Genomic DNA, 21487 nt, shown 5'->3' with positions numbered 1-21487 from the left:
AATTTCCTCCCGTTTGAACATTAGTGCACTAGTGTGCTGCTTGGTGGTAACATTCTTAGAACACAAATACTCAATTTTTTGAACCAGTAAAGATTATTATTATTACGTTGTTGAGTTGACACATGCTGTAAATATGAATCAGTTGATTGATCAGTTGTCATATGGAAAGGATATTCAGCAACTAGTGGCTTGAGAAGACCCCCCCCCAAAAAAAAAATAATAAATAAAAAAAAAAATAATAAATTAATAAATAAATTTGATACTTACTTTTGTAAGACTTTCTAATCTCAGTAAATCACTACTTCCATCACCTTGTTGAATTCTTTGTTTTTCATGATACACATCTTCATCTTCCTCTATATCAGCTTTCAAATTATTCCCAATATTAGGTTTTCCACATCTGAACAAAATCACAATTTATTAGTTAGAATGATTGTAACAACATACAGGTGTAATTTCTTGTGAATGATTCCAATGTATACCATCAAAACACACCTTGCTATGGCAGCTGTACCAAATAATGCTAAATAGTAACAACACCCCCTTTGAAATAGTGCGACAAATTTCACGAACTTCACTTGCAGCCGACATAGTATTTCTGTCCCAACATTCAGTATATTCATATTCATATTCACATTCACATTCACATTCACATATTCATACTAGTATTCATATTCATATTCATATTCATATTCATATCCATATTCATGGAGCATGAAATATTCAGTAAAAGAGTCTTTTAACCTACTGGTGGCAAAATTAATTTTACGTGTTCATAAATTTAACTTCATTTGGCTCAACAGGATACTATAGCTTACCACAGCTGATGCCATGTATCCATTGCTTCACAAGGTATAGTAATTCTTAGTGTAAAATGAAGTAAAACTTATGAACATAGGCTGAATACTTTGAGTTTTCATTACTCTAATATTATTACTTGGAGTAAAAAAAGACAAAGACTGAGAAAATATCTCTGATTATTTATATCTGAATCAAATTTTTGTATCTGAATGATTATTAAATTTTGAGTGAGTGTTGTGACTGTCAAGTATTTATTCAGTTGAAAACTTCTTTCAAATGATGTCTTCATTTAACCTTAGAGATCTGTATCTGATTAAAGAGTGAAAGTAAAAAAAAGAAATGCAACATCGTATACCTGATATTAACAAATGCTGCATACTGTATAAACAAGACTACAGCAAAGAATACAGCACCTTCAATGCCAAGGAAAAACAAATTCTTTCCACAGATATCCCAAGCAAAGGGATTCCGGTACATATCCTCACCTGGAGATGGAGAGTAAAACACATAGATTTAAATCCATCATTACTAACAACTTAGCACAAGTGTGAAATTACACTGGGATCAATTCGAAGTTGGTTAAAAAAGTTACATAAACATGGATAGTTATTTTCAGTATTACGGTTGGTCAGATTCATCCAAAAAGGATAATATTTCGCTCAAAAACTTCAAACTTATTTTTTTAGCACTGTGTAGACAGTTTTTAATGCACTTCGTTATAAAATAAAGGCAACTTAAACTGATAGAAAAATTTCCCCAGCAACGATCCTCTCTCAATAATTTACATGTACACTGCACATTTTATAATGTTGGCTGCCTTCTGCTATCATACATAGATTGTAGACTACTCCAAGTCAAGCCTAAGTACTTAGTACTCACCAAAGTTGGCAAATGCATCAGCATATAACTGGTTAGTGGCCATATCCAGCATTCCTCTACCAAGACAATAGTGTGGTAACAATAGAAATACTTTTTTCAATATTTCATTGATGCGATACAGGTCCTAGACCAAAAAAAAAAAACACATACCAGTTACAAAATGATACAGGAAGTAACTAAAAAGAAAACTGATGGTCTCAAAGAAACTCAACAATGTTTGAAAAAAAAAAAAAAATTACAGATGTTTGTTATGAAAAGTTAGTACATACTTCTTCATTCATGTAGTCTAATATGAACGTTGCTGTTGTAGAAATCATTCCAACGATGACATTAAAACATGCTAAGGTAACGTAGGCTGTACTAGGTACACTAAACAAATAGGTGGCTGGATACATCAATGGAGTGATAGCCCATCTGTAATAAAACATACAACACAGTTCCTTGCATTATAGATCAAATTTTTACAGTATCATTCACTTTCTACGAATTCATAAGGGTTAATACTTTGCCTCAAAAGCGTGCTGAGAAGTGAACTAGTTAGACATTCCAGTCAGTTTTGAACTGGATTACAGATAAGATCATCAGATGAAATGGTTAGGTGTCAAATTTTGAGATTTCAATTTCACAAAATTAAAATGTCCTGTTAATTATGTAATTAACTTGTAAATAACAGTTACTATGTACGGTAATGTGGTCATAAACATGTGAATACTTTAGGTAAATAACACTGGGACAGTAAATACTGGTACAATGTATTATGATAAAATGTCTCCATCCAGCTTCCTGTTATCTTCCGACTGCAAAGGGTGGGCTTCAAATAAACTCTCTTCCCTCTCTGTGTAAATGGACGAAACCATTCACTAACGAGTCAAGATGATTTCCTGTATCAGTGAACATTGAATTTTTTACCAGATATCAGTTTGATAGCATGCAGACATGTGCGGTTGAAGGTGACGATATTATTGTACTCACCCATAGAGAAGTAACAATGCTATCAGACAAGGTAGGTTGTTTTCTGAGACGTAAGCTTCTTTTTGGAATGCTATGAATATCAAGATAATCAGGGTAGCAGTGATGCAGTAATTACACTGTTGGAAAAAATAGAATATTGGAATTAAAAATATGTGAGTGGTTAACACTTTCAGTGTGTATGACAACTGTACAGTGACTACAATGACAAGCCTAAAAATGTGTGTGTGTGCGCATGTGTGTGTGTGTGTGTGTGTGTGTGTGTGTGTGTGTGTGTACTGTGTATGTATGTATGTATGTATGTATGTATGTATGTATGTATGTATGTATGTATGTATGTATGTATGTATGTATGTATGTATATATGTGTGTGTGTATGTATGTATGTATGTGTGTATGTATGTATGTATGTATGTATGTATGTATGTATGTATGTATGTATGTATGTATGTATGTATGTATGTATATATGTGTGTGTGTATGTATGTATGTATGTATGTGTGTATGTATGTATGTATGTATGTATGTATGTATGTAGGTATGTATGTATGTATATATGTGCTAATCAATTACTATCAAAGCATGTATGCACATACATACATACATACATACATACATACATACATACATACATACATACATACATACATACATACATACATACATACATGTACATACATACATACATACATACATACATACATACATACATACATACATACATACATACATACATACATACATGTACATACATACATACATACATACATACATACATACATACATACATACATACATACATACATACACACACATAAATACATACATACATACATACATACATACATACACACACATACATACATACATACATACATACATACATACATACATACATACATACATACATACATACATACATACATACATACATACATACATACATACATACATACATACATACATACATACATACATACGTAAGGCATCAAATTAATTGAAGACATGAATTACAAAACTTGTCTGACAAAGTCAACACAAAGTTACCTAACTATTATTGAATTCATCATGTTATGTTTTCCTAAATATGAAACACACGTGTATGAGTTGAAGTATATAGTACGCATAGAAATTATCCCAACTTGAAAGACAGAAAATCTGTGTATGACTATACTCACCAGATCCCAGAATAGATGTGTTATCCAGTATATTGTAGAGTTAAGACCACTGACAAACTGTAGATGTTTAGAGCTACTAGACCGGTCTTGTATAAGATAGACCACAAAACTAGATGGTACAAATGCCAAGGCAAATACTGTGAATGTAGCTATACCAAGGTCTACTACAGAGTACCAGCTGTATGAATACAAACATACAATTAGTTATTATTACAAGACTGGATGGTATGAGTATATGAGACAAACATTACAATTACAGCACATTGTAATTAGGTCTGTTTCTGTCAATTCTCTCTTAAATTGTGTGTTATCCATCCATCCATCATCCATCAATCCATTCATCCTACTCCCCTCCCCCTTTCCTACAAACCAACCAACCAACCAACAAACCAACCAACCAACCAACCAACCAACTAACCAACCATCCATCCATCCACCCACCCACCCACCCACCCACCCACCCACCCACATAGGTTAGGCATTTATCCAGACAATGAAACAAAATGCTTGATACTTTGATTTCAAAGTTATGTGTTGGAATGCATTATATACCCAAGTACCACTGCATTACTAAACATGACACAGTGGAAAAAACTGCCAACATTGCCAAGCTGGAGAAATAAAATATAAATCTACACAAACGACTGAGCAAGAAGACAAGGATAAAACTCACTATAAAATCGATCCCATTTGACTCTCAGTTCTATTCATAGGATGGTTATAACCTGTTATGCCATACTCTTCTGGTTTCTCATCAGCTGGTATATTGGCTCTAAGTAACATATTATTCATCACATTCATATAAGAAGGTAAGGCATGGTATCCCTTATTATTCCACCATACCTATCAAAATAGACAAAACATTGAAATTTGATCAAAATGACGACAATCTCGATATCAATATCACTCTACATTTTAATGATGTTATGTCATACATGTCCCTATCTAAAATAGATAAACATTGATATTTGATCAACACAAAGACAATCTATTTATCCATACTGTACTTTTTGAAAAATATCTTCCATCATACACATAGCTACATGAAAATTTAAGAGGAACACTAAAATTTTATCTGGACACAAATAAGTTGATACTCTACTTTTTAAACAATGTTCCCTACAATTTAACTTCTAAATCAGCAAAACATTGAAACTTGACAATCTACATGGATACTGTATGTCATACACTGGTCCCAAGATTAATTGTCAAAATGTTGCTGCTAAATATTCTATAGTAATACAGTACAGTACTACAAAAATGGCTTGAATGTTCGACTACTTTCACACCATGAGTGGGCTTTTTCAAGAATTTAAAAATATTCACCCAGTTTCATTTTGTTGAACTGTGAGAAATAGAGCTAAAATGGCAAGTCATGTTAAATGGTAGTAATCACTGCTATGAAATGAGTACTTCCATGCTGAATAATGGAAAAATACTGGGAAAATGAAAGATTAATACACTACTGGTTTTTCCGGAATCTCATCATTTTGTGACATGGTAAAGATTACCTGTAGTAGTGTAAACCAGTCCATAGTAGCTTTCTTACCTTAGTATTATCCAGGGTTACCATATTTAGAACAGTGCTGTATATTTTCTGTAAAGTTGATTGGTCTATCTGCTAAAATAAAATATCAAACATAAATAATCACAAAATATGTCATAATCTAAGGCCCCCCAAAAATATATATATCTGGTTCTGGTCAGAGCACACATGCCCTGAATACCCTCGCGTCGATCCTTTTTTTTTAGGATAATTTTTGCTTTCCTGTTCCTTATTTATTCCTGATATCAGGAGAACAAGCAGCTGAAATCTACCCTACATGCCAAGACTGCTTAAATACAAAGCCTAAACTGCTTTGAAGAAAAAGGAAGTTTTTCAAGAGATGAATATGATAGAACAGAGTATGTAAAGTGTCAAAAAAAATGTGTATTTACTAATTTGCAAAAAAAAAAAAAAAAATTAGGAAAAAAAAAAATTCACGTCGTCGTACCACTTTAGAAAGTTTACCCTGACCAGAACCAGATATATTTTTTTTTGGCCTAATCATAAACATTTCTCAAGTATAAGATGTATTAAAAAGTGACCAGTAAAAATTGTACATCAAGAATATTTTTACATCAGTAAATTATCGTTTCTTTGGATTTCCATGTTACTGATTGAGATAGTTTCGTAAAATGTTGCATATATAACTAAGATCTAGCTTTGTAGTCATCAGAAACATTGAATATTAACACTGGTAATTTAAAACTGAGTAGTGGGATTCAGACTGAGATTATGTAACATATTGGTATTGATTATTTGAAGATTGAATACTTATTATTAACCATTGAAATTCAGGTACAATTTGGATTGAGATTCTTTGAGATATTGTCAGCTATATCCAAAATTGAATAAATATCTAAAGAGTAAATCAATGTCACTTTAATAGCTGAGTTGGCTTTAGATTGAGATTCTGTCACATATGCAGATTTTCAAAAGACTTACTACTACTTTGTGGCAAATCAATGGCATTATCAGTGAGTAAAATTCTGACTGAGATTTTGATTCATATTGTTATAGATATTCTCAATGGTCGGATACTTACAGGTATATCAGTGACATTCATCCTCTGAGTCAGATTCTGATCGAGATTCTGTGATATATTATTATATGTATTCATCAGAGTTGACGGATCTGGAGCCAGGCTGTTCAACTCTAAGTAACTCAATCCACCATATCTGACACCAGTGTAGTCATCAGTAGTCTTAACCAAGTAATCTGTCACATTTCGATTTGTCATGTTCAACATAACCTCTGTTGTCTGTGTAACTCTGTAAATAGGTGCGGGTCCCCCTGCACCTAGTGGGCACTGCTGGGATCCTGATGAGCAGTCACATGGTGGTGAAGGGTTGTCATCAGTCAGATTATACTGACTGTATACTTGTTGAACAGCTTGTGACATTTCTGGTTTGATCCACTTAGTAGCCTCAGACTCCATGCATGGAAGATCCCTGAAAAAAAAGTATAATGGGGAAAGCAATCCACCAGAGCCATAGATTTAATTTCACTCATAATTGGTCATCATTTGAAAATTGATATATAAAACTGTACAATTCACTAAACAAAGAATGAAAGTGTACATACATAAATGTATCACTGGTGTATTAAGATAGAAATGAAAATAACAATTTTCTATTTAGATCTTCTGAAATATTTGGCCAGGTCAGGTATAGTTCTCCAAGTCGCTTTACCAGGTGTGCTATGCAAGATGTCGGACAGTTTTCTATGCTGCACTGTCAGAAATCTTAATATTCCTGTACCAAGTATAAACTCTGATAGATACTCTTATCGGGGTTGACATATATAGTGCAAGGGCTTTGCCAGGTGAAATATGCAAATTCTGATAATTCTACTCCACTCCTTGAGGTATAAATGTGTCCCTTTCCAAGATGTACTATTGTATGTCAATTTTGATACTCTCTACCTTTGGTTAAAGTGTCATTCACTCTGTCCCTAACACATGTGTAATATGCACATTCTGACATCGATATCATTGGTTGAGGTAGCATACATTGACACTATGCCAGGTGTAATATGTAAATATTGATACTCTACCATTGGTTGAGGTGTTATTCATTGTGTCTCTAATACATGTGCAAATTCTAACTGTGATATCATTGGTTGAGGTAGCATACATTGACACTATGCCAGGTGTAATATGTAAATATTGATACTCTACCATTGGTTGAGGTGTCATTCATTGTGTCTCCAATACATGTGCAAATTCTAACTGTGACATCATTGGTTGAGGTTGCACACATATTGCAACACTATGCCAGGTGTAATATGTAAATTTTGATACTCACTCTATCACTGGTTGAGGTGTCATACATCGTGTTCCGATACCAGGTGTGTAATGTAAATTCTGATCTAAGCTCTGAGACAGTGCATTATCAGGAGTATCTTGACTTGAAAACATGTGTAGCTGTCTGCCTGGGTACAACCAGGGCATCAGTTGTACTGACGGTGCTTCTCTCATTGGTGGAACCAGTAATGAAAATAACAATGTCAGCAATATAAAGACCACAGGAACAAGCACCTAGTGAAGTGAAAAAATATGTTTTATCAAATAACTGTGATTGACCACGGCTGGAGATTTAAATCCAATTATGTCTCAGCTATTATAGTGAGTTGCATTTATAATAAGGGCATTTCATTCGAAAAACATAGTGAAATTTACATAAGGCCAAAAAAGGAATTGTTTCTGGTCACTGAAATACCCTTGTGTCGGTCTTTTTATTTTCATGTTTGTCCAGCCAAAACAGTCTGCAGATCTGGGAGGACACACAAAAATAACCCCCCCTACTTCAGTGAAGGAAACTGCAGTGCCAATCATGAACAAGCAAATGATAGTCACCCCACATACAAACTTGCTCTAAAGTACTAAATAAAAAGAACAGTAACTGCTATAAATAGTAGATTGAGTGACAGGTTTCTTGAGAGTAAAAATTTAAAAAAAACATGTTGCCGCACCAGAAACTATTTTTTATTTTTTGGCCTAGCATATAAGACTAATTATCATTGTAAAAAACATACAGTGTCTCTGTCCCCTATCTTCTGTCAAGAACCACGTGAAAAAAATCACGAATAAGGACTGAGTCTGAAAAATTCAAGTATACCAAGAATGATGAAACTGTCAGTCTGAGCTTACAACATGAAATCTAATAATTACTCATAAAATAATTATATATGTCCTGACAAAAATGTAGTGACAAGAGAAAGAGACCTCAGTTTGTTTTTTTCAATATCGTACAAACAGTTCAAAATGTCAAATATTTGTTGGTTATCTAAGGCATAGGTGTTTATCTTACCTGTGCAATGAATGATTTTATCTTACCTGTGCAATGAATGATTTGACATTTCTCCTGGAGTTATTAAATCTCTTTATAATGAGGGCCTGGAATTGTCGAAGGTAGCGTCTGGATCCTGTGATCTTAGACTGACCTAGGTCATACAGATCGCTAGTCAGACTGCCCTCGTAGGCAGACTCAGTGTCAGAATCCATATCTACAAATAATATGCAAATGACATGTTTAACTATTCATAATATGTAAATGAACACTAATGATATTCACCAACATATTCTGTGGTATGGTAGTACAAACACTTTATGTTTTATGTTATACTAGGTTCCAATATGTCAATTTATAACAAATTTTCATTGACATATTTGCATATACAAAAAAATGTAATTAGAACTAATTGGCATCAGCTTTGAAGTCTTACTAATTTGCATAAACTATAGCACATAATTTACATGCAATTTTACCTTATCGACAAGCACACCTTTGTTAGTACCAATAAAGCAAACAAGTATGCAAATAAATAAATATAAACTATATTTTTCAGTTTATCTCTGTCTAATATCAGATTTTTTTATCAATATATTTTCCGTTTGTCCTGTCTAATTTCACAGTTCTGTAACACCACAACGTAACAAAGCCACATGAGATTAACGCATAGATTATTGTTAGACACATAATACAGGAATGCTTAGTTGTTGTAGCACAATTGCTTGAAGAGAAAAACAAGGTTAATTCTGGTGAAAGAAAAGAAAAGAGCATTAAAGGGGACACAAGCTGAGTTATGTTTTTGGGTGCAAATTATTTAAAAGGTACTCACAGTATTCTACTTACTAAAGAATACTTAACCATTCCTTGCAATTGACTGAACTCAAAACTGGTATTAATTTATCACTCATACACAGTCCAATAATGTAATTTATTGCACATATTAAAAATGTTGAGGAAATGTCCAACACACAATCAACTGTTCTAACATATTGAGAAGACAACTATAATGTCATAGAAGACATGTATCGACATTAAAATTTAATGAAAATAGTTCAATTGAGGTTTTATGTATTTACTTTCACTTGGGTAAAAAGCTTACAAACTCAGTTTGTGCCCCTTTAACATACAAAATAAGTATTAGTTAGTTACTGGGCATGCAGATGAATGACTGTGCAGGCAGCGGTACGGAACCTGTGCTGTTAGGATGCCTGATATGTGCAAGATTTGTGCTTCTACAGCAAAACCATCAGACAAGTCATTCTAAATAAAAGTGTCTGAGTGTGTAATATACCCTGTCTATCTTCTTCAATTGTTGGAGATGTTGGTAATTCGACCTGTCCATCAGTGGTAGCTACTGAGCTGGCCGAGTTCTTGTTGTATTTGACCAGTTCAACTGTAGGTGATGATACTGATGAAGTGAAGGGACTGGAGGCTGTTGCCATGGCTACAGATAAGCAAACATTGATAAACAAAGTATGACATGTTGTAAAACTTGAAATGATTTCACAGAAGGGATCCAAAATGAAAATGGAGGAAATCTAAACAAATATGAAATGATATTACTGTTGACACTTAAATAGTTATCATATTATATAGATACAACTGGAAGGTTTTTGAAACTATTTTATAAGATACATAACGACTTATTCATAATACTGTACATCCTGAGGAGTGCTCAATCACCTGTAGGAAAACATATTTATGTAACAGTATAAATATGAAGATATACCCAATCAAATTAATTTTTTGGGGTCAGCATTCAAAAATCAGCACCCCAATAAATCAAATTTCAACTTATTACTATATTACTTATAGACAAAATGGACCTCTAATTGACGTACAATGTCTATTTATTGGTATTTAAACATTTTTTTCAGTGAATATATTGTTGGTTGTCTGATCAAAAAGATAATACTCCAGTTACAGTTAGTGCAGAAGATTTTCTATAAAAACATACCACTGAAATTGAAGATATGAATCAATATTGACAATGTTAGAGTTCCTTTTATATTTTATAGATAGCATGCTCTTACACTTCAATACACTTTGAAGTAGATGTTATGTATAATTTTTCCATAATTTATTCATAGAGTAAGAATGTAAAATATGTCACTGGAGGCGTCCTTATCATCCCTTCTCAGTGGTGTTCTCAGGATGAGAAGAGCGCCCTCAACGGTAGATCTTTCAGTCTACCCATGTCGTAAAATCATGATGCATTACATTGTCATATTGGCCTATGGTATATGTATTACAATAACGCATTCTAGACATCTATATAAGATCCTTCTATTACTGAGTAAATAATGAAAAAAAATGACAGAAAATATTCACACAAAGCAACACAAATGAGAAAGTTATGGTAGCATGCTGAGATGACTAATGACAACTGAGATACACATGGAAGCATTATGGGTTAAAATAAAATATAATGAATGGCATTTTGTTACCCTTTCGGAATTTGGCTTTGAGTGAGGTATCTTTTAATAGAGTCTGAGATTGCTCCGCAGCAGCATCGTTTTCCTGGGATGGAGGAGGAGGAGTTGCTAATGGTGACATGGATGATGAGGATGATACAGATGACATTGATGGCAGTGATACTGTATCATGATCATGACAAGGCTTGGCTGTGCAAGCTGTATCTGTATCTGTATCAGATTCCGCTATATCCACATTGGAAAAACTCGCAGCTGGGACACATGCAATGTGATCAGCAGGTGTTTGGGATATCTGAGTAGCTTGTCTGTGATCTAAGAGCAAAATCGAAATGGCAAACTTTCACACAGACTGTAGAAAGATACAATTGTTGGTGGCACTAGACGTAGACGCTGGAGGAATGTCTATGATACGTTTCAACAAAATAAAAACTTCTAGTGTTACCAACAAAAGTATCTTACAGTTTTACTTTCACATTGGAGTAATAATGGCAGCAAAATCACAACAGCAAAATAAAACCACACATATTCAAGGAAAATATAACAAATTGCAGTCATTTTGAAGACATTAAAAAAAAAATCTGTTTATGCTTTTATCAAATGAATGTCAAATATAAATGTAACCATAGCAGAATTTGCATAGCTCAAAATTATGACATCATAATGATAAAATGAGAATAAAATAAATTTTTGTGAAAATTCAGACAAAATTTCAGAAAATGATAGACTTACGATCAGTGTCACTCAACAACTGTGTTTTGTCTTTATGTTTCTGTTGTTGTTTTTCTAATCGTTTCCTGCGTAGACTTCTTAGCCCCATAAATGGTCTGGGCAGTCGTCCGGTATCATTCACGGCTTGTTTTTGTTTGTTGAGAGGTTCTTCAAAATCATCTGCCACTTTCAGGAATATCTGATAAACAATTAAAAGTGATCACATCACAATCTTTCTTTCAATTCTTACAACTTTACAATATATACCACGTATCAAGTCAGAAAGGAAATTTGGTTTTCAAATATTTATTGAAAAATCACTATCATTGATTTATCAGAAATTAACTTCTTTCCCTTTCCGAATAAATTTACATAATCACAATTATGACCTGACCTTTCCTTGACCTCCTGACCTACCTCTTCAAGTGAAGTATCTGATATGCCATAGCTAGATATATTCAGTTTCTGCATATTCTGATCCAGACCGTTGAACAGTCTTTCAAATGCTCCACTTTTGGTTGCCTCAGTTGGTAGTAGGTAGGTGAGTTCAGTAGTAGTGGTTTCAGCTAACTCAGCTCCAGGTATCTGACTCTGAACAAACTGTGTCACTGTTCTTTCATCACAGTATATTCTCACTGGAACACAATACAAAATGTTGACATAAATTACAATCAGATTAAGCATTACATGCCAAAAAAAGTTTAATTTAAATACGTCCTGCACAGGTGCTCATTTGTATGCCATTGTACAGATATCGTAATGTACTGAAGAATAATCAATGTGTGACACCCCCTGTGCATGCGTCCTCAAACTTGGCACCACTGTAATCTGATTCACACTATGAGAGGTTTGGAATCCCCAAAAAGATGTTGACAATCATCCATCATTCAGAGTGAACTGTGTTTATGTTTAATATCATATTATCTCCTAGTACTGTAATTGCAATGATCACTGCCTGTCAACACATTGTGTTTATTTCTACAAAACGATTCAAATCAGAATGTAATATTGGTAATACACTACCTCCTGTGTTTGAACTTTCAGTTGATCTTGAGGAGCTCCCTGTCAATGGAGTGGTAGACATACTATCACAACGACTACTTAGTTCTGATCCAAGACCTTCATCAACATTATCTAGTCCATCCTGTGTAGAGTAAATTATGTAAATACATGCAATGAGTAACACTGAAGTAAAGCACTTTCTCTATGTGCTACACTCATTTATAGCATTCATATCAAGTGTAAAAGTATACTGTTTCAATTGGTACTCATTTCTGCCTACAACAGGCTTAGTATTTAAACTCCCATTGGTTTACTATCCCATGTAAATTCCATAGTAAATTACAGTGAAAACCTAATCATTATTTATGCAAAATACTCATTTGATAAAGCTAAACCAACAAGGACACGTGCATGTGATTTGTTATAGTGGAAGTATGTACTTGTTCGTTTCAGCTGTCCAGAGTCCCTAACATGGTGTTTATAAACCCTACCTCCTTAGCCTGTTCATTCCAGCTGTCAAGAGTCCCTAACATGGTGTTTATAAAACCCTACCTCTTTAGCTTGTTCGTTCCAGCTTAATTTCTTTGACTTCTTTACCAGCACCAGGTAGTATCCGTTTCCAAACTGACTTTTCAGATAGAGAGATGAACCACAACATTTCAGTTTTCCTTGTGAGATGATAGCGATGCGGTCACCAAGGATATCAGCCTCATCCATGTGATGGGTTGTCAGAATGATGGTACGACCTAACAATCAGTAAGAACAGTCTCAGGAGTTAGAAAACTGTCATTGTATGGAAACTAGCTACAAATACATAACATTGTAATCTTTCTACGTCCAAATAAATTCGGCAATTTGTTGAATAGTCACCACTGAGCAACACCATAGCGTCCTAGTGTTGAAAAGCAGGACGAAACTGGAATACCCAGAGAAAAACTGAGCACCATCCTTCTTACATACAGACCTGGTTAATTTTGAATCAAACCCAGCTGACACCGGGTGGGTTCGAGCCTAGACTGTAGAGGTAAATGAGTACGAGATAACTCTTCGGCCATCAAACACCCAACAAATACATGAATGACAATTTAGTGAGATGCAGTATATATTGAAATTGATAAACTGTGAATGTGTATTATAATAGAATTATGCCTGCTGTGAATAAAAAAGTTCAGTAAAACTAGCACTATTTACATAATACTGAACTATATTATTGTTTGAGAACTTTTGTAGAGTGACAAGTGAATCAAGTAGATTCTATCTACTTACTACCCTAAGTAAAGATATTGAGAAGTATCTCATTGAATATTTACATATTCTAGTCCCACTAGTAGTACTGCCATGGTATCGATAAGTATTACAATGACCTCTCACCTTTCCTATACCTGCTCAGTAAATCCCATATGCTTCTCCTTGCATACGGATCTACACCAGCTGTAGGTTCATCTAAGATTACAACGCGACTACCACCAACAAATGCAATGGCTACGGACAACTTTCTCTTCATTCCACCTGTCAACAAAAGCAATCAGACAACTTACAAACACTTCCAAAAAAATAATCTAAACTGATAATTCTATTCAATAAATACATTAGCCTTTAATACACAGTATATCAATTTTGTATTAATTAGCTGGGTAACCTTTTGTAATACCTCAGGAGGTTAGGAAGTGTTGAAATAAACAAATAAATAAACATAGAAAAGTTCACATTACAGTTTTGACAGCAATGTGCCATACCTGATAGATGTTTGGACTTTTCATTTCTTTTATGTGGTAGTCCAATATCTCGTATCATTTGTTCCATCTCTTCTTTTACTTGTCTATTGGTCAATCCTTTTAGTCTGGCATAGAACCACAGATGTTCACCCACTGTCAGACTGTGTATGGGAGTAAAATGATGACATGTGTTATATTGAGATAATATCCTAACATGTTATGATGTCACACTCTAGTGGGGGGGGGGGGGGGGGGTAACTGGTGGACAGACAGACCCTAACTAGCTGTAATAATTTGTATCTTTTTTTGCTTAATTTTTGAAATGGGTTCATTAAGGATTTGATAACATGGCATTCTAGATTCACTTTACTCTTATTCACTTTTTCAATACCATTATGTAGTTTGTATCCTTCATGCAGTCTTGGCAAAGTTTAGTTGATGGAGAAAAAAAACAATGCCAGGGAGATGAACAACTTTACTCTTGTTTGCACAATTCTAATAATGTTTTTAATAGTTGGTCAGATTTCATGGAAAATTTGAAAAAATCCAGAAAGATAGAAAAATGAAACGTTACTTACTGGTCAAAGAGCACATTATGTTGTGGACACATTCCCATACTCTTCCTGACTTCATCAATGTCAGTTTGTATATCATGGTCATATACGTAGGCTGTACCAGAGGTAGGGGGAAATAATCCAGTCAGAATGGACCTAAGAAAAACAAAATTATTGTTACTGGCAATGTATATCATGGTGATATATCATACGTAGGCTGTACCAGAGGTAGGGGGAAACAACCCAGTCAGAATGGACCTATGAAGAACAAATAATGTTTATGGTTCCAAGAATCAAAGCAAATGGTGAAAGTATAGTCACTCTGGAATTTAGTTTGTTACAATCATTCTAAATTCATTGCTCGAAAAGGACTATGTTCATTCATAGACAGTGAAGAAGAACTTCTATGAATGAACATAGTACATGTAGTATTATCAATTGCAACTACAGTGATGCAACATAGATGTTATAAAGATGAAATAAAAAAAAGAACTATTTATATTTCTACAACTGTTGTGATTTTTAATACTGCACAGTATCTAGTCTGAGAGTTTGTACTACATGTGACTCTACAAATACAATATTATCAGACGAAAGCACCAGCTTCAAAATGAGATTACAACAAGTACACAAACATTTAACTTTACTAGTACAAAAACCAATGACAGTAACTTACATGGTTGTGGTCTTGCCTGCCCCATTATGTCCTAAAAATGATGTAATCTGGTCTTCATAGAAATTGAGTGATAGCCCATCCACTGCTATTTTATCACTAGATTTGTATTTCTTCATCAAGTTACGGATGCTGACACCCATTGTAAGATGCTTTGGTTCAGTTTCAAAATGCTGCCTCTCTGCATCTATGTGTGAAAGTGAAAGAAAGTGTATAATTTTACGGATATCAAAACTCACTGTGAGGTGTCTAGGCTAAGCTTCCAAAATGTTTCCTATGTCTACATATTTATTAAAGTGAAAGAAATTATCATTTATGAATGCTTAACATGCCTATTTTCAAAGTGAATTAACAACTATCTCTAAGTATGGGTTTATGGAACACATCTTACCCTCTTCATGGTCCCTGATCTTACCCTATTCATGAATGGTCACAGATTTTACCCAATTCATAGTCACATGTCTTACCCTATTCATATAATATTCTACTTATCCTACCCTATTCAGGCATGGTCACATAATTTACCCTATTCAGGCACTGTCATAGATTTTACCCTATTCAAGAATGGTAATATATCTTACCCTGTTCATGGTCACTGTTTCCTGCTACATTTCCCATTTCATATGTAGGATTGTCCAATGACATTTCTCCTCTACTGGACGAACCACACCAGTATGACTTGGTGACTGGAAAGTACCATGGCCTGGGCATACCAAATTGACCTAATGGGTAAAGTAACATACAACACACATAGAATTAGGTTGCATGTCACCAAAGTTGTAATATTTTTCAGTTGAAATCTGAGGATTCTGCAGATGATCTATTACATGGTAACAAAGCAATCTTTATCATTGATTCTGTATCTACTAAAAAGTCAGTGAAATTCAGGCTGTAGTTTAATACTAGTATTCAACACTACTTCAAATCAACTTCATATTGAATTTTCAAACTAAACTGAAGGGACTTGTAACTATTGTTGCAACACAGTAAAAAAAATAAGCTATATATTTTTGTTGTCTATCACTTCTTTATTCAAATGACAAAATAGTTATTTTGCCTGAAGTATATACCATATACCATGTAAATACAGCATAGACTTACCTGGAAAGACTGCCTCTATATACCATGTAAATACAGCATAGACTTTTTACTTTGAAAGACTGCCTCTATATACCATGTAAATACACCATAGACTTACCTGGAAAGACTGCCTCTATATACCATGTAAATACAGCATAGACTTTTTACTTTGAAAGACTGCCTCTATATACTATGTAAATACACCATAGACTTACCTGGAAAGACTGCCTCTATATACCATGTAAATACAGCATAGACTTACCTGGAAAGACTGCCTCTATATACCATGTAAATACACCATAGACTTTTTACTTTGAAAGACTGCCTCTATATACCATGTAAATACACCATAGACTTACCTGGAAAGACTGCCTCTATATACCATGTAAATACACCATAGACTAATACCTGGAAAGACTGCCTCTATATACCATGTAAATACACCATAGACTTACCTGGAAAGACTGCCTCTATATACTATGTAAATACACCATAGACTTACCTGGAAAGACTGCCTCTATATACCATGTAAATACACCATAGACTTACCTGGAACGACTGCCTCAATGTGTAAATAAAGCATAGACTTACCTGGAAAGACTGCCTCTATATACCATGTAAATACAGCATAGACTTACCTGGAAAGACTGCCTCTATATACCATGTTAATACAGCATAGATAACAGCATCAACCCACATCATAACCAGTGATAGTTTAAAACTAAAATTATCTCCCATGATTGGACTGCTGTCGATATTGTCCCATTGTAAACCTATACCTTGTATCTCATAGATAGCAAAGTAGGTACAACCATAGCCAAATGATATTGTATGGATCAAACTCTGTAATAATTAAAAACACCATGTATTAGTTCCATGAAATTCTCATGTTATTAGGGATACAGCTTGATGTACATTCACTAGTTCTTTCATGTGCATGACAAATGATAGTTTATGGAACTATTCACAGTTCCTCTCTCACATGACAACACTAGGTGGCGCTATTCACATTTCCTCTCTCACATGACACCACTAGATGGCGCTATTCACAGTTTTGACTTACAACAGTAAGGCCACATTCAGGATAAAAGCTGCTTGTGATCTGTTAGCTAATCACAGCTACAGTGCCATGGACAGACTAGCTAAAAAGATCACAAATTACTTTTATCTTAAGTATGCCCTAAATGGCATGTTTAAAATTTGACTTCTATATCACTACTGACTTACACCACCAGAGGGTGCTATTCAAATGGGCTATCATAAGTTTACTGCTAGGTATTAATGTATGTGGTGCTAATCGACAAAAGTTACATCAATCCATCTTGTGAGAATGAAGTACTTACAGCAAGTATCTTATGTGTTTGTGTCATCTCCTCTTCCCATGCTGTAACCATGACATAAGGTACATAGGTAGCTAGAAAGATGATACCACCACAGGCAGCAGCCAGGTTTGCACGGGAGAAAAACGTACTTATCAGGAAACACAGCATCATGGTGGATATACTGAATGATACCATGAAGAATAAGATAACTGACATATCACTGTATGTCAGTAATTTACCATACTGAAAGATAGGACAAGAAACACATTTTTATAATTTTAATTTACAAAAACATATGTTTATACTTAAGAATGTTTCATATCTATGGGAAATTGTCATACACACACACACACACATGCACGCATACACACACACACACACACACACACACACACACACACACACACACACACACACACACACCGGAAAATACTAGTGACCTAAGGGTTTGTCACTACTCGTCTAGCGACTCATAGTGACAAGGCCCCTTAGGTCACTGTTATTTTCCTTGGCTGAATGAAGTAAAATATTAGGGAATAATATCAAACAGTACAGACTGAGTGGTAATCTTACCTTGATAAGTAGAATTAAGAGAATGGAGCTGGCAAACATCATAATAAAACTATTAATAAACCATGCTACCCAGTGTACACCATTGCCTAAACCCATCACTTTCATCACTTCCTTCAATCGTTGCTCTTTCTCGTACACGATATTCTTGATTGTCATGGCAACAGAGTAGACCCAGGACACAACCATGAACATTGGTAGCACAAATGACAAGAAGAATACAAACCTAGTCAAAGAGAGCAGACAGGAAAAATATTATTATTTCATTACGGATCTATAACTGACATTTCTTTACCAATTTTACAAGCCTCAAAACTCTGCAACCACAAAAGTATGCTAGTCTGTCACCATATTTTCATTTACATGTACATGTACATGTATCATCAATGAATGAATTTGGGAGTAGCATTTATTCAGTTTCACTTTAGTTTAGTACTTGGGTCTTTGAGCACGGCGTGGGAAATCACTATATAAGAACCGATTATTATTATTATTATTATTATTATTATTATTATTATTATTATTATTATTATTATTATTCAGCTTTATGTACTGATTATTACATTGCAATAAAACTTAACAAAACAAAAACTAAAAAAAAAGAGAAGATTACAATCACAAAGAAAATATCTCTGGTAACATTTCAAGTCTTTTGAACATGTTTGATAAAACACAAAATACAGTTTCAAGACTTTGCCCATGCTTTGTGATTACAGAAACTGGACTATATTGTATTCACTTAGTCTCACAGATGATGGAGTATATTTTTTAACAAAATATATTTCTACCATTTATGACTAAACTTGGCACAAAGATCAAACTTACCGATCAGATTTGAAACATGGATATGGAAACTGCTGTACATACATGCCAATGTTGAGTTTGTTGGTTTTTGTGATAATTTCAACGATTGCATGTTCTATCATATCTTGTAAGTAGACAAAACCAGACTGAAGGTATTTCAAATCTACTGTGTAGTCTCCTCTTGGTCCAGGTGTCCAGTAACTGAAATTAAGAATATTTGTAGGTTAGCGCCCTCAAGTGGCCATACTATGAAATCTAAGTTATTGAGCTGTGGCACTGTAGGGAGGAACATGGGCGCATTCGATTTGGCCAAACATGATTGTGATTAATCTGACGTCATTTCTCGAAACGAGGTTGTAAACAAAACGATCAATCACGATCATGATTACTTACATGTAAACATTTTTTTAAAAGTTTTGCACATTACGGATAAATTATATGATTTTACATCGTCAATGATAACAAATTACCAATCTGACCGAACACAATTTATTTACATAATGTTTTCCGTCATTTCTAACTTGCCGTCAGCCAAGGGCACACGACCCCCCTCTATGATTACGTTGTCTGCCATCTTGTAATCATGGCAATCATGGTTTGGGGCATGATTACTATGATTACCAATCATGATTGTGATTGGTATTTATCAAATGCAAAATCATGATTGTGATTGATAAATCATGATTATGATTGTGCAAATCGAACGCACCCCTGACTTCAATCATCTTATATAAATTAATCAAGGTAAGGTAAGGTAAGGTAAGGTAAGGTAAGGTAATCTACTTACCTATCTTCTAGTCTCCATGTAGTTTCTATAACCCAACTGTCCATTCTAATTTTATAGTAGACATGGTTAGGTATGACATCAGACTCTGGATTGGGGTCTAGGTTGGTAAATACAACACCTGTGAAGATAAGGTATTTCAATTTCAATTAAAAACTGTAGTGAAGAAAAATGGTATTGTAACAGTAAAACTGATTTTTATAACCATTCATCCTTATGACTGGCTTATGACTGGCTTTAAGTTGAAATTCATCATAAATCAACGATAGCGACAAGTACGACCAGTACAATAACAATGTTAGTATAGCGATTTCCCACGCTGTACTGAAAGAGCTTTTCAATTATTACCCGTGGTATGGATCTATAGCACCACAGCAGCCCTTTATACTTCTTCAACTCCCTGGGGAGCATACACTCCATTGCAGTCTCTATAAGTGCATATGATTAAAACATTCACATTGCAACTTCTGTTCTACTAGGTCCCCAATTATACAGCTGGGTTGACTGAGTCACAATCATGGTTCAAATCTTGCCCAAGGACTTTAGCCATTCAGAAACAAATGGCAGCGACTGGGCTCAAACCTGCAACCTGCAACCTGTACATTCCAAGCTGGCCACTCAAACCATTCGATCATCATGACTTCACAAGTATTTTAACACAACACATTTCAACTAAACCAGTACCAATCTGTTAACACTGATTTTTTTTTTACTTGTGATACACTACCTATCCTAGGATTATTGCTACTCATACTAATATGAAATGTTGAGATATCTCATTGTAAGTTCTAATAACACCAACCTGCCCAGAACTTGTTGTCTTTCATCAATTCCATACCGTGGTAAAGAACATCTTCTTCAGTATCATAGCCAACAAATCTATCAAGATTTATACACTGTTGGAGACAAGGAGAGAGGTAAGTTTTCAAAAAAAAAATTATGTATGATTTATGTTGTGACAGACAATCTTGGGAGATGTCTACATTCTACATAGGGACTTTCTGATGTAGGAACTGTAGGAGATAATGGGAGTGGTAAGTGTGTTTATTTGACACGTCATCACAGACAATCTAGGAAATGTCTACATTCTACATAGCAATTCTGGACTTTCTAACTATCAAAACTTACACAACATAGGAAACAATGGGAGTGGTAAGTATGTTTATTTGACATGTCA

The 21487-nt window shown here is 34.5% G+C and overlaps 1 protein-coding gene across 1 annotated transcript in view; it reads right to left on the bottom strand.

The window, feature by feature from the left end:
• The window catches only part of LOC144436218 (phospholipid-transporting ATPase ABCA1-like), a 55594-nt gene that overhangs the window by 9213 nt on the left and 24894 nt on the right, over window positions 1-21487 (bottom strand). The window contains exons 16-43 of the mRNA XM_078124950.1: window positions 21113-21206; window positions 20314-20431; window positions 19548-19727; window positions 18726-18948; window positions 18174-18395; window positions 17469-17673; window positions 16332-16472; window positions 15754-15937; window positions 15102-15233; window positions 14545-14684; window positions 14180-14317; window positions 13361-13554; window positions 12830-12950; window positions 12224-12441; window positions 11828-12005; window positions 11111-11410; window positions 9955-10107; window positions 8708-8877; window positions 7677-7909; window positions 6416-6821; window positions 5377-5448; window positions 4501-4670; window positions 3828-4005; window positions 2653-2768; window positions 1950-2094; window positions 1681-1804; window positions 1157-1286; window positions 268-400 (exon numbers count right to left, since the gene is read on the bottom strand). Coding sequence (XP_077981076.1) covers window positions 268-400; window positions 1157-1286; window positions 1681-1804; window positions 1950-2094; window positions 2653-2768; window positions 3828-4005; window positions 4501-4670; window positions 5377-5448; window positions 6416-6821; window positions 7677-7909; window positions 8708-8877; window positions 9955-10107; window positions 11111-11410; window positions 11828-12005; window positions 12224-12441; window positions 12830-12950; window positions 13361-13554; window positions 14180-14317; window positions 14545-14684; window positions 15102-15233; window positions 15754-15937; window positions 16332-16472; window positions 17469-17673; window positions 18174-18395; window positions 18726-18948; window positions 19548-19727; window positions 20314-20431; window positions 21113-21206 — 4818 coding nt within the window. The remainder of the gene's footprint in view (window positions 1-267; window positions 401-1156; window positions 1287-1680; window positions 1805-1949; window positions 2095-2652; window positions 2769-3827; window positions 4006-4500; window positions 4671-5376; window positions 5449-6415; window positions 6822-7676; window positions 7910-8707; window positions 8878-9954; window positions 10108-11110; window positions 11411-11827; window positions 12006-12223; window positions 12442-12829; window positions 12951-13360; window positions 13555-14179; window positions 14318-14544; window positions 14685-15101; window positions 15234-15753; window positions 15938-16331; window positions 16473-17468; window positions 17674-18173; window positions 18396-18725; window positions 18949-19547; window positions 19728-20313; window positions 20432-21112; window positions 21207-21487) is intronic.

This window comes from Glandiceps talaboti, chromosome 6 (assembly GCF_964340395.1).
Source record: "Glandiceps talaboti chromosome 6, keGlaTala1.1, whole genome shotgun sequence".
Lineage (NCBI taxonomy): Eukaryota > Metazoa > Hemichordata > Enteropneusta > Spengelidae > Glandiceps > Glandiceps talaboti.
This window is presented reverse-complemented; position numbering and strand designations above follow the sequence as displayed.